The sequence below is a fragment of the Sphaerodactylus townsendi genome, linkage group LG01, assembly GCF_021028975.2.
Source record: "Sphaerodactylus townsendi isolate TG3544 linkage group LG01, MPM_Stown_v2.3, whole genome shotgun sequence".
In the NCBI taxonomy this organism is placed as follows: Eukaryota; Metazoa; Chordata; class Lepidosauria; order Squamata; family Sphaerodactylidae; genus Sphaerodactylus; species Sphaerodactylus townsendi.
In genome coordinates this window covers 62,496,780-62,511,231 of record NC_059425.1, presented here as the reverse complement: position 1 = coordinate 62,511,231, position 14,452 = coordinate 62,496,780, and the positions used below count along the sequence as shown (strand labels likewise).

General features: G+C 40.9%; 1 protein-coding gene across 3 annotated transcripts in view; it reads left to right on the top strand.

Annotated features, from left to right (window-relative positions):
* Positions 1-14,452, top strand: part of SUSD4 (sushi domain containing 4) — a 120,798-nt gene that overhangs the window by 104,372 nt on the left and 1,974 nt on the right. For all 3 annotated transcript variants that reach the window (XM_048503545.1, XM_048503630.1, XM_048503721.1), the window contains 3 exons: positions 9,695-9,886; positions 10,940-11,084; positions 13,654-14,036. In XM_048503545.1, the coding sequence (XP_048359502.1) occupies positions 9,695-9,886; positions 10,940-11,084; positions 13,654-14,036 (720 nt within the window). The remainder of the gene's footprint in view (positions 1-9,694; positions 9,887-10,939; positions 11,085-13,653; positions 14,037-14,452) is intronic.

The following is a 14,452-nucleotide window of genomic DNA, read 5'->3' as shown; positions in this document are numbered from 1 at the left end:
TGTTTTGAGGGCCAAGGGCTCTTGTACATTTCTGCCAGTGATAAAATGAAGAGATTTGCTGATTCTTCCAAACCAGTGCAAAGTCATCTATTACGAATTTACATTACTTTCCCTATTGCATTCTGCTTCCCTTGCCTTGTAGAAAAAGAGGGCTTTTAGCTCACAGTACGCTGGCTTCTAATCTACTTCTTGGCAGTATGCATTTAAATCTTAAAAGGCTTAGCCCCTGTGTACCTAAAAGGCCATCTCTGCTCATGTTGCCTCATCTGGAATTTGAGGACTACACAAGGAGCCTTACTTAGGAAACCAGACTTGTCTGAGGTTCAGGTGATTGAGACCTGAGGGAAGGGCCTTTTCTGCTACTGTCCCCCTGTCTGTGGAATATCCTTCCCCAGAAACAGAGTAGCCAAATCTTTAAAGGGTATTTTGGATGGGGCTAAAGGCTTAGCCTATGATTTAAAGTACATTTTTTAAAAATGGATATTTATATTTTATGGTTGCATAGCTGGGAAAATAACCTTGCCATTGGGTATTTTAGAACTGTTTTAATTTTATATCAAAAATAATTTGGGGACACATTTTGTTGGTTCGAAAGAAATGCGGTCTGTTGTTTCTTGGATGTCTGTATCAAAAGGCAACAATCTCTTTATGCAGGGTGATAGATTATATAAGAGCTGTACTAATGCTCTGTGTGCATATAGGTATGTGTGTTAAGTGCCAGCAAGTCACTTTCAACTTACAGTGACCCTTATGAATTAATGCCCTCCAAAATATCCAATCATTAACACACATGCTTAGGTCTTGCAAACTGAGGATAGTAGCTTTGTTTTTTGAATAAATCTATCTTATGTTGGGTCTTCTGGATGCCTTCAATTTTTCCTAGTGTTATTGTCTTTTCCAATGACTTGTGTTTTCATAATGTCACCAAAGTTCAATAACCTCAATTAAGTCATTTTAGCTTCTAGGAAGATCTCAGCCTTGACTGGATCTAGAAGTTGCTTCTTTGTCTTTTTGGCTGTCCGCAATATCTGTAAAACTCTCCTCCAACACTACATTTCAAATTAATCAGCTTTCTTATTATCTTTCTTCATTGTCCAACTCTCACACCCATACAAAGTAATGAGGAATTCTATGTTATGAATTACTTTGATTTTGGTCACCATCAATACAACCTTACACTTAAGAATCTTTTCTAGCTCTTTCATGGCTGTCCTTCCCAGTTTCAGTCTCCTGATTTCTTGGTTGCACTCCCTTTTGGTTGACGATGGGGCCAAGGAATAGAAAATCTTGAACAATTTCGGTGTTCATCTGTAATCCTGCTTTGGCACTTTTTGCTTTATCCTTCATCAGTATTCCTTTCACGTGTTCCCTATTTTCTGCCACTAATGTGGTGTCATCAGCACATCTCAAGTTGTTAATGTTCCTCCCACCAATTTTCACTCCACCTTCATCTAAATTTAATCCAGTTTTCCTTATGATATGTTCTGCATACAGATTGAAGAAATGAGGAGATAAAATATATCCTTGTCTGACATCTTTGCCAATTGGAAACCATTCTATTACTCCAGATTCTGTCCCACGTCCAGAGTACAGGTTGTGCATCAAAACAATCAGACGTTGTAGGACACCTATGTCTATTAAAACCACCATCACTTTCCATGATCCACACAGTCAAAAGCTTTGTTGTAATCTGTGAAACACAAGCTGATTTTCTTCTGATATTATCCCCTATGCTCCAATAACCACTGTAAATCTCCAATAACTACTGTAAATCTAGTTCTTCTTCCTTTTCTGAATCCATCTTCAATTTCTGAATTCATCTTCAATTTCTGCTTCCGTGTATGCTAAGAATCTTTGTTGTAAGATTTTGAGTGTCACTTTACTCACATGAAAAATTAATTGAATGGTCTAATAATTGCTGCAGTCTTTAATGCTTCCTTTTTTTGGTACTGGAAAGTAAATTGACTGTTTCCAATTGATAGGCTGTTGTTTGGATTTTCATATGTGTTGGCATATTCTTGTAAAGGTTTCAATGGCCTGGAATAGGTCTATTGATATCCCATCTATTCTTGGTGATGTATTTCTTCAATTGTTCTCAGTGCAGCTTTCACTTGAGTAGTGCTCTGTAGCCCAAGCTCTGTAGCCAAATCAGTCTGAAATTTGAGCTGGCTGTGCAGTAGACTATATAAGGTGAGGTAAATCAAGCAGTTGCCTTATAATTTCAGAGGACTCAGTTTCTTCACAGTAGTCCTACTTTTAAGAATGTAACACATGAACTAATATGGTTAGGGTATCAGTCAAGGACTGAGGAAGTCTATATTCAGGTTACCACACTCATGGTAAAATTCATGGCCTATTCAGAGGATTGTTGAAAAGATGATCTAGAGGTGGGATGAAGCCCTGGAGGATGAAGGTGGGATGAAGTTCCATGGAGGAAAATTGGGTTAAAATATAGCATATGCTTCATTTATATTATGTTTTTCTCTCTGATGGGGACTCAAAATGGTTTACAACATTCTCCTCAGCAACATTTTATCTTTCTGTTTCTTATTTTTTTGTTTGTTTGTTTGTTTGTTTGTTTGTTTGTTTGTTTGTTTGTATACCGCCCTCCCCGAAGGCTCAGGGCGGTTTCCAACAAAATAAAAAGTTAAAACATCATATATATAAATTAATTAAAATACATAAAATATTAGACTAAAGATGGCTTCAGCTATTCTATTCCCCCTTTTATGAACCCACGGGAGGCCAGATGTTTGCTTTTTGTTGCAGTTGTTATCATCCCGGCTGGCCAAATGCCTGGCGGAACAGGTCCGTTTTACAGGCCCTGCGGAAACTTTGTAAATCCCGCAGGGCCCTGATCTCACCTGGAAGCCTGTTCCACCAGGTAGGGGCCAGAGCCGTAAAAGCCCTGGCCCTTGTAGAGGCCAGCCGGATCGCCTTGGGGCCAGGGATCACCAGTAGGTCTGCCTCCGATGAACGGAGGGGCCTAGAAGGGCGATATAGGGAGAGACGGTCTCTTAGATATGCAGGGCCAAGGCCGCGAATGGCTTACTTATTTATTTTGTTAGTATGCCTTCTATTCTCCACAATGAGGACCCAAAGCAGCTCCATATCAGTGACGTATTTGCCTAGGGTCATGGGCTAACCCAATCCCTGGGCACATCCATTGTGGACACTTGGGGGGCGCCAAAACGTGCCCTCACACAGACTGATTCAGCAAGGCCTAGCAAGCCCGGCACTGAGGCAGCCAACTGCTGCCAGTGCCTGTCATAGCCCCGCCCACTCTGGACGGTGGCCTGGAGTGTCCAGGGGGTGGGGGAGAAATCCCACTGTACTCCCAGGAGCAGGACTGAGGAGCTCCGCCTCCCCTCCCTCTGACCCAGTGTGCCTTATTCTCCCTTAAGTTAAGTCTCGTGCCATTACTCGCAAGCCTTCTCCCCAGCAGACGGGCGCTGGCTGGCACAAGAGAAGGGAAGCTGAGCCGGGAGCCCAGCAGCAACAGAACTGATGATGTTGCTGACATTTGTTTGGTAAATCATCTGATGTGGGGTGATTTGTGAGAGATTTACATGCTCAATTTCCACTTGCACTGGCTTGGAGCTGTTTCTGAGGCTAACAACCTACCTCATCGGGTTGGTGTGAGGAGAAAATTAGGAAAGAGTTGGTGGGGGGAGAGCCATGTATGTTTTGCTGGGGAAGGGGCATGATTTGTGAGAAATGATGCTGACATTTTTTGGTAAATGTTTTGGTGGGGGTGATTTGTGAGAGAGTTACAAGCTTAAAAGTTAATTCCCACTTGCACTGGCTTGGAGCTGTTTCTCAGGCTAACAACCTACCTCACAGGGTTGGTGTGAGGACAAAATTAGGAAAGAGAGTTGGTGGGGGGAGAGAGTCATGTATGTTTTGCTGGGGGTGGGAGGTGTTTTGTGACCTGGTGCAAAAATCATTGTTTGGTCATAGTGGAGGAGGGTGGCCGCTCATACCAGGGGAGGTAGGGGGTGCCAAACTCAGGTTTTGTCCCCGGGCTCCAGTTTGCCTAGATATGCCTCTGCTCCATATTCTCTATGTGGAGGAAGAGTATGAGGGAAGAAAAGCAATCTTTTTGATGCATTTTAATACTATAGTGTGCTTCACTTTGGTGAATCTTAATATTATAGTATGCTTCACTAGGAAGATATTACCCTTTCTTTCTACAGATATTACTTTTAAATGGCTATTCTTATATCTATTATTGAATAAAATGGTAGAAATGGAATAACAATTTGGACAAAAATATACTTGCTGCCCCATAGCCCTACCTGCTGCTTGCAAAGCTGTATATGACACCCTATAAAATATTGTAAAAATTATTTATTACATTGATATCAAAGTCAGAAATAATAATCAATTATTTAAAAAATAATCTAGTAGCCTATATTTTTTATTTATTTATTTTATTTATGGGATTTTTATACCGCCCAACCCCCGGAGGGCTCTGGGCGGTGCACAATACAGATTCCACATACAGTATATATAAACAAAACCCCATTAAATTAAAATTTTCTAGATTCTTTTAAATACATTGAATGCTCAACAAGAAGAATGAAGCGGCCCTATTTTGTTTTGATCTTTGGACTTAAGATGCCTGGTTTCTAATCTGTCCCTTTTTAAGTGGAGGCAACAATTTTCTGCTTTCTTACTTTTATGTTTTGAACATACTCCATAAAACTGTAGCAGAATCAAAATTCCTCTACATATTGACACTTGATAACAGCAAGAGACATAACAAGAAATTGTCTGGGATTTCAGGGTGGTAGTTGCTGAGTGTTTTATTTACCAGTTCTGCAGAACACATAAGCACAGCCTCAGCATATCAAGAAGCTAAGTTTCTGTACTCAAGAAGCAAGCTAATCATAGTATTGAATGCCACTTTAAATTTTAAATGCTACCACCATGTCTTGTTGTCACAATATATTTATCTAATGTGTTCATCGTTCTGGTTTATTAAATGTTCTGGCTAAGCTCCAGGATTGCACTAATTGGTGAGATTTAAAATGATATGCAAGGCAAGTATAAATTTTGTGGTACATATTTATCCACTTTCTATTCTGTTTAAAATCTGTCTAATATTTATTTTTCCTTTCTTTTATCTACATTCTAATAGTTATCTGAGGACATATAAATCTGGTAACTGGAGCTGTGAATAAGCAAGACAGATCTTTCTGCAAACCTGAAAAATGCCAAATATTTGCAGAAAAATCTGAAAAATAAAAAACAATACATTGGAGGTTAAAAGTCATAAAATGATAAAATAAATACATGTAGCTTAGCAGAAACCCTCTGTGGCAATTGCTAGGCAGACATAATATTCTAAGCTCAGTTTTTGTCAGTAAAAGTCAGGTAGTGGTAGCAAGGACCATTTCAGTGGATCCAAACTGCTGCCTTTTGCATGTTGCCTTTAATTGTTACAAAGCCATTGTCTAGACACCTGAGTTGTGGCATCTCATAGGCCCTTTCCGCATGGGCGGAATACGGCGCCCTGGGGATGGCAAAAACGCCGTCCCCAGGGAGCCAGATTGCTTCGCGACAGGCATGCAGCTGCCACTTAAGTCAGCCGTAGTTTCCAACCTCAGCTTCCCCAGTGAGGTTTATGGGAAAAGTAAACGAAGCGAACGGCAGCTGCTCAACTCAAGGCACCTTCTCCCTCCCCATGCCTCCGGCCGACCTACACTCGCCTCTGTGGCCCTCCGGGCGCTGGCCGCCGAGGCTCCGGAGACATGCCCCCTCTGCCCTGTGGGAGCTCTGAGCCGGGTCACGCGAAAGAGAGGCAGGGCGGTCCCCTGGCCTCAGGCGACACGCCTGGGAAAAGGGCCGTCAAAGAGGCAGGTGCAATCGCTCACCTGGATCAACGGGCGCAAGAGCTGTGCCGGCCGTCGTCCCGGGAGGGTTCTTACACGGATGGTCCCAGAGGGGTCGGGTCGGGCGTCACTCTACGCTTCTAATCTCACCCCTTCCGTCAGCCCGTCGCGGGAAATGGCCATTGTTCCAATTTACTGGTTTTGATCCCCAGTATTAGTAATGCATTGAAATTTCTAATAATAGGGAAAGTGGCAGGTGGCCTTTACAATAGACTTGAAATTTTGCTTCTTAAAGCAGTTATTCTTTATCTAGGGGAAATCTTTTCATGTTACTTGCTGTTGGATCAGTGTTTTGTATTGACATATTTCTGACAATCCATTACCTGACTTGCTATGATGAATTAAGAAGAACAAAGATATTTAGATAGGAAAGCAGAAGAATGGCTGGGGACAAGAAGTAATATTGCCCTCTGATCAGTTAAGATTATTCTTGAAGATTTTCTCATTAAGAGAGATTATTTTAGTTCTTATAGGCCATTTTCTTCCCTTGATTCCATCCCATTTAGTGGAGTGTGGGTTTTTTTAAAAGCCAAACAAGGCAAGCATTTCAGACCTTTTGCTGACTTCCTAATGAAACATTTGGCTTTCCCCTGAGTCTCGTCCAGCTTGGAAAACCTGCAGAATATTTCCTTCCATGTAAATTACGTGCTCTAGTTTCAAATTATTATAATTTATAAAACCTTGCCTAGAGAAAATGCAAACAAAGCCAGTGTCTCTAGGGAATATGGAATAGACAGAGCTGCATATTATAATCAGCATCTCTTGAAGCTTCATTTAATGTCTTGTGGTTTTTTCCAGCAAAAAAAAATTACTTTTAAGATACATTATTCATGTTACTAGATGCATGGGGAGAATTTACTGAATTGTGATTTCTGTGGCAAATCTGCTGTTGTGCATTGGAGCATGCATTATTTATATCTGGGTGATAGGTCTTCACTGTATAATAGAGGCATGAAATGAACACCACAACCTACAGAGGGGAGCAATGAACTGCTTTACTCCTTTCTCAGAAGAGAAAGAGGCTGATCCTTTTAGCCAACCCAAATCTTTATATCTCCATTGTACGCAGACATCTCAAGTTGTTAAATATTACATGTATCTTTTTACAGGTTCATCTATTAAAATTAAATTCTAGTTAATAGAAAATCAGCAGTGAAGCCTAGTTAAATAGAATTACTTTGGCTTGGTACAGCAAACTCTTTAACTTTCTTCAGCCATTTGAACAAGAGATGCTCCAGACTATCTTTTTGTCTCATAATACCTTCCTTGTAACTTTGAAACTATAGTTATAGCTCAGTGGTTCTCAACCTGTGGGTCGCGACCCCTTTGGAGGCCGAACAACCCTTTCACAGGGGTCGCCTAAGACTCTCTGCATCAGTGTTCTCCATCTGTAAAATGGATAAATGTTAGGGTTGGGGGCCACCACAACATGAGGAACTGTATTAAAGGGTCACAGCCTTAGGAAGGTTGAGAACCACTGTTATAGGTGATGATCTGATGTGTAATTCTGAAAGCTACGAGTATTTAATTTCTAGCAGAGGGTGCCAGGACTCATTGTCCACCTTGTCTGGAGACCTTTCTCCCTAAACAAAGAGTTTTGACTGTGGTTGCTTGGTGATGGAGAGGCATCTGCTGATATTCTGGATCTGTTATTATTTTTTTCACAGAGCTATGATAAAGCAAAATAAAGTCCCAGTGGTCCCCAGGATTTTAGTTGTAGCAGAATTCATGGGTAAGACTACATTACAGGAGCTGCCACTTTAACTCACAGTAAAGAGCCCTTATTAAAACTGAGTGATCATAATGTTCTTGTGAAAAAAATAATATTCACTCAGCAGATATTCCCAGTCCTATTGTTGATAATCTTCTTGCCACACATACAAATTATTTAATTGCACATTTCTTAGAATATCATTTGACAGACGGGAAAGTAGGACATTTTATAAATAGATGTCATGTAGAGCTATCACACAGTTGTTTTATCATTGGGAGACGGACGTTGGCTTTACAGTAGAGCATCTGTTTTGCATGCCAATGGGCCTAGATTCAATTTCTGGCATCTATATTTAACAAAAAGCAATCAGGTAGCACATATATAAAATGCTTCTAAACTGACGTTGTTTTGACTCAGTATAAGGCAGCTTAATGTGTAAACAAACAATGCAGATGCGTGGCATCTACACTTTCTTCCTAGGTGTGCAGATTTTCCCATGGGAAAGCTTTTAATGTAGTACTTTGAAGTAAGTACCCTGAGCCCTTCAGAAGAGTGGGCAGAGTATGAAAATATATATAACATCTTTATAAATTTTAAAAACAGCTGTATTCATAGCTTTTCCAGTGACAACCATGGTAGCTAAAACACTGGTAAAAATCAGGGTTCTCAGGGCAGCATACAGGAAGTTACCAGAAGGTCCTCCATCTAGCACTGACCAGACTAGGACCTGTGGAACCTTCCAGCTAATTGTGACCTCTGAAAAACTGCAAGTATATTCTGGGTGGAAAGGAAGAAGACTCACTAATGTGTACTCTGTGTACCCTGACTCGTGGAAAAGACTGCTTCCCAGTCCATACTGTGAGATCTCATCTTCTCCACCCAGGTTGTATAGACCATTATATCCATATTGCATTGCATTGCATTGTGTGGTGCTCTGAATTTTCCAGATTCTGGGATTACTCTCCACAACAAGAAAGGGCACTTGGGATCTCTCTGCTTGGTACATTCAGATTTGGATTACAGTACAAGATCAGAACTCTAAAGCAAATACGATATGAATTATTTTATTGGGGCAGTAGTGCTGGGGAATGGGGTTGTTAACCCTTTTTCTTCACCTTTACTGTGATCTGAATATCTGGTTCACCGATCTCTCATCCCATGTCTTGTTGGTTTGGCCCTTGTGCTGTCCCATTTAGTAAAGAAAGATTTAAGGGTGGTCATGGCAATACTATTAGGAAGTACCATTGTAATCCTGACCTTTCTTTTTTACAAGGCTTCACAAAAGCACCCCTCCACTAGTATTAGATATTTATATTCAGCAGAATAATAGTCCATCACAACATCCAGTAGGTACAGAAATATTTACTGGGAAACTGTTTGGTTTCAGTAAATCTTTAGGAAACCAATGGAGTATTAATTGGATGCTCTGTTCATATTCTGTGGCTTGGATGTATGAGAAATCAAAACTGAATTTTTCATGCATACATAATGTTTCTATTGAAAAACAGAAAGGGCATAGCAGAAGTAAACATTGCCATAGTCATCGTCTTTGTGATTTCTCAGAAATGAACCTTGATGAAGACAGAATCACACTGCAACAGTTTTTGTGGTGTACAATGATGATCTGTTTTGTGACATGCTAGTTTTATTACTTTACTACAATATAAAAATGTTTTGCCATGCTGTCAGCCCATTTGACTGCCAAGATGGTTATTTAACACATATCAAAATAATGTTAGAAGAGTAACATTTCAGTAAAAAATACTCTGAAAAATAAAACAGCAGAAACAGTCTTCAAGGCAGTATAACATAATAAATAATAAAACAGCTGTAAAAGATAATCTTAATAGTAATGATTGTACAGAAGCAACAGGTCATTGTTTGGTGGTCTTTTTTGTTCTTAATATGCAATCATATGTTTCTGTATTGGGATGGGATGGTGCTATATACAATGTCACTTTCCATTTTTATCTTTTGATGTTGAGTTGTTGGAACACATTGGGAACCTTCTGGCTGAGCAAATGTGATAGAAATAGCTAATATGATTGTATCTAATTTGCTTCTCTTATTTTTATTGTCTAAGTTTGTCCACTACCTCCTATGGTGACTCATGGAGATTATATATGCCATCCGCGGCCTTGTGAGCGTTACAACCATGGAACCGTGGTTGAGTTCTATTGTGATCCTGGCTATACTCTCACCAATGATTACAAATATATCACCTGCCAGTATGGAGAATGGTTTCCTTCATATCAAGTATATTGTGTCAAAACAGGTAAAAAAACAAAAACCCAAATATTCAAGGCTGATAAAGTTAGACATTTAAGCAGTGGTGGGATTCAAATAATTTAACAACTGGTTGTTTACAAGCACCATTTTAACAACCGGTTCTGCCAAAGTTGTGCGAACCTTCTGAATCCCACCACTGCATTTAAGCCAAATATGATTGTATAGTTCTAGATTTTAAAAAAAATATTTGTCTGGTGTTTGTACAATACCTTACCAAATGTTAAACTGTATTTTGTTTTTACCCATTTATGCATCCACCATTTACTTAGCGGTTGTTTGCTTCACAGTGGGGTTTTATCACAGTTTTTTGTTTCCACAGGAATTCTCCTCCTGTGAAGTGTCCCTAACTGAGTTGATCTGCCATTTTGCCCATCCAGTGCTGCTTTGTTCTTTCCATGCATCCTCCATTTGGGGAAGTTGCCTTCCACCTTTTTTTTTCTCTACTGTCTTTGGTCTAACATTACTTCACTAGACCATGCCAATTTCATGTCAAACTCAGCATTAAAATAAAGTCTTTCTGATCATTCTGAAATGGTGGCCCCTAGAAACTGCTGTTGTGTGGGCAAAGGAAGGTGGGGTGAGAAAACCTGAAGAAAAACTTAACACAGCTGATCTCCTTTGCTTTCCCTGCAAAGGGAGAGAGAAAGTTGCACAGCATTTGGAAACCACAAGGATTCTCTGATCTGAGGGTCAGATGACTGTTGAAGAGGGGAAAACATGTTCATAACCAAGAATCAAATGCAAGGAGAATGTACACTCAATGCAAAGGAAACCACAAGTGTGTAAATGGACTTTGTGCTTGTTTTAATGTAAGAGATCTTGCATAGAGCCTTGAAAACATGTAACATGTAGCCATGTTCATCCTATTTATGCCAGCAAACATTGGAGAGAATGTAGAACGATTGGGTCTGGGCCTAACAAAATGTAAGAATCATAATCTTTTAATCTAATTTAACTGTTTTTGTGTTTAGTGAATATAAATATGAAACTATTGCATAAACTACATAATATATGTGGCTGTTATTCCTTTGTGCCACAGAGCAAACCTGGCCAAATACACAAGAAACTCTCCTGACAACATGGAAGATTGTGGCATTTACTGCTACCAGTGTTCTTCTGGTGCTTCTGTTAGTTATTCTTGCCAGAATGTTCCAGACCAAATTTAAAGCACACTTCCTTTCAAGGTTAGTACTGGTTTTTCTTTCTGGAATTTTCAAATAATGCAATAGGATCTTGAAAACTTGACTTGTGATTGGAGGAGTTTATGTTCCCTCTCCTTTTGCAGAATATAGAATAACTTACCTTACATTCCAGTGTCAGCACGCTGAATGGCTTCCCTAGAGGCAGAAATCAATTAGGAGAAGCCAGAAACTTCTGAGTGAAAAAAATGAATCATGGTATAATTTTAATAACATTACAATGGAACCGGGGGGAGGGGGGGCTTGACATGAGGCTTCCATTTTCAGTTGTGACCAATTTTTCTTGCCCTGTTTGTAGTTCAGTAGCCAACCTCGTAACCTGTCCAAATACACAGAAACAATATTTTGACAATATAGAAGTTTGTGGCATTTACTGCTACCCATCATGGATCAGCCTATTGTCACCTTCTCCACCTCCTCATCATCTGAGGTGTCAGCAGGCTGACCCTCAACACCACCAGTATTTATCTTGTGCTCCATTAGTTATTACCAGAATGCTCCAGACCAAACTTCAGTTAACCAAAACTTGAGCCATTTTTGCATAGAGCTGTATACTACTGACTTTTATTTGAAGCAGGAAGGTGGTGAGTATCCTAAATATTTATGTATGAGAAAACTGAGGAAGATGGATAAAATTAAGAACATTGTGTTATGTGCCGTTGAAGCTTGACATTTGTATAAGATGAAAAAAATGCCTGGTGTGAGTTACGATAGGAACACTCTATTGTTATTCTGTCTATCATGCAACTTTCAAGGATACAAGAACCCTCCTAAAGCAGAAAGTTGGCAACCTATCACCATTTTTTCCAGCACTCTATTACTGCTGTTGAACAAAAATGTAACCTGTTTCACAACCATATGTCTCTATGTTGTATAATTTATCTTGAATAGTAATCCTGTTGAACCTTTGGGCACTTTTGGAACAAAGTGGTTTAGAAAGATGTTACTGGGCTCTACCACAAATGCAAGTGTGTGTGTGGGGGGGGGGAAGATATTATATCAGTTTGAGGGAAGACCATTGCCGCCCGAGGGCGGGACCCCCATTGCTCAGAGTTCCCCTCATGCCCCAGTAATCACACCACATGCTTATCTGTGGGTAAGATGTTTTGGCCATAGCCCAAAACGTTTATTGACAGCGATGGAAAAGAAGGCACAGCATGGGACCTGATCTGAGCACTGGGCAGCCCACAGACTGCCACCCAGTGAAGCCTTTCCTCCAACAAAACTGATGACCTTGTGCAGCCTTAGCGGAGCTCCATTGGATGGATACCTCTTGGTGGAGGTATCCAGCAGTCGCGGAACCCAGCTGAGTGGGAGTCTCCTGCTGAGAGACCATTTCGGCTAAGGGACGCAAGCCTCAGTAGCCATCCTTGGCATCCTGACTCATGGCTTGCTCCCCCAAACCTCATGAAGAGATTCCGTTAAAATGGGGGTAGCTCCCCAGCTCCCCCCATGTCGGATCAGTTCCCATGTGCAACCCGCCAGGTTGGCTATGACAGAGACGCAAGCATCAGAACCACAACTGTGAGGGAGAGGAGAGTGGGAAGCTCACTGAGCCTTGCAGCATCCAGGATGTGGGCCCAAAGCTGGACTGGGTCTTATATGACCCCTGGCCAACCTGCCTTGATGATGCCGCAGTGCTGCACCAGCATCTCAATGCCTCCTGCCCACCCCAGGCATGGCTGCTGCTAGTTGCCTCTTCCATCTGAGTGCGTTTGCAGGGCCTCTCTGGCTTCTTTCCAGCCCTTCCCCCCCCGGAACCAGCGTAAAAAAGCAAGCCATAATCAAGTCCCAGCCAGCTTCTTTGCACAATTAAAGATAGGCCCTGGCAAGTGGATTGTACAGAGTATAGCTAATACTATGCTTAACTTTACTGTTGTAAAGAATGAGTTTAAAGATCTCAATTTTAGCTAGATAGTGCCTTTAATTGTCAGATCTTTCAAATCTAATCAAATCAAAATGTGTGTGTTTTACAAAAAAAAATTCAGGAGGTATTCCCTTGAAAATCCAAACACTTCTGCTGCTGCCCCTGGTGGTGTCAGTAATTGGTTCATGTGAATATTTTTAAGACCTGCAAATGAATGCAAACCTCTTTTGTTCCATGTGATTAGATTCACTGTCTTTTTAAACTTAAGCTGAAAATTCCGCTGCTTGCTGTCAGTTCACAGTGACCTGACAGCAATAAGCAGTACAAACACCAGGGTATAATGGAAACAACCCATCTTGCCATCACTGCTTTCCCTAAAGTTTCCCATCCTGATTTGTGTGCCCAGGATTCTGGAAATCTTTTCATAGGTTGATGTTCAGAGTGCATAGAGAGGAATACAGAGAGTTTCTTATCTGTACTACTCAGATGCTTGCTTTCCTTCTGTAAAGCGTTCTTTGGCTTGTTGGAACTGTGATAAATTGCGCATGACTATCAGTCTGAGCAGACTCCTGCTGCATGTCTCCGAATTAAGTATCAATAATGCATTAGCTCTCTTTTAGGTGATTAAAAACAACTATAGTCTGTTGCCAGATGATGGTATTTACTTTCCGTTCTGTCTTCATGTAGAGGTGCCCAGGAGAATTGCAGCAGTGACCCTGACTTTGTGGTGGTGGATGGTGTTCCTGTCATGCTTCCGTCCTATGATGAAGCTGTGAGCAGTGGCTTGAATGGCTTGGCACCTACATGCATGTTCCCTGCAGGCCAGGGCTTTGTTTCACAAACAGATGATCAGAACCCTCCAGCTTACCCTGGTCCAGAAGACTTGGACAGGTTGCCAGCTGAATTTGATACATGTGACAGCATTTCAGGCTCTTCGGAACTCCTTCAAAGTTTGTACACATCTTCAGTGTGTCAAGTGGGAGCACATCCTGTCTCAGAGAGAACTGATGCTATCAACAGCACCACTGGAGAAGTAGCATCCACCAGCCCAAGCATTGACATTGCAGATGGTAATTTTGATTTTTGAACATTACATGGGCTTACGTTAGCATCATCCTTTCTCTATATGAAGAAGTCATGAGATTGGAGAAGCAACATAGTCTCACAGTTGGTCTTTTTGTGTCCTGACTTTTTGTATGTCTTGCTTCTGACTCTAAAAAATCTTTACCACACTAACTTTTGTTACCACCCAAAGGTTGTGTGTAAGAATTCCTTATATGAAAGAGAAGCTTGGGTATGAGGGCATGAAGCAGCCTTATACCAAGGTTCATCTACCCAGTATTGCCTATTCCTGAATTATGGCACCTTTCAGGTAGAGAAGAGTTTCTCCCATCAGATGCTACCTGCTCTTTTTAACAGAGGACACCATGGATAGAACCAGGGATTATTTGCATGCAAAGCATGTGCTCTAACACAGAGCTATGCT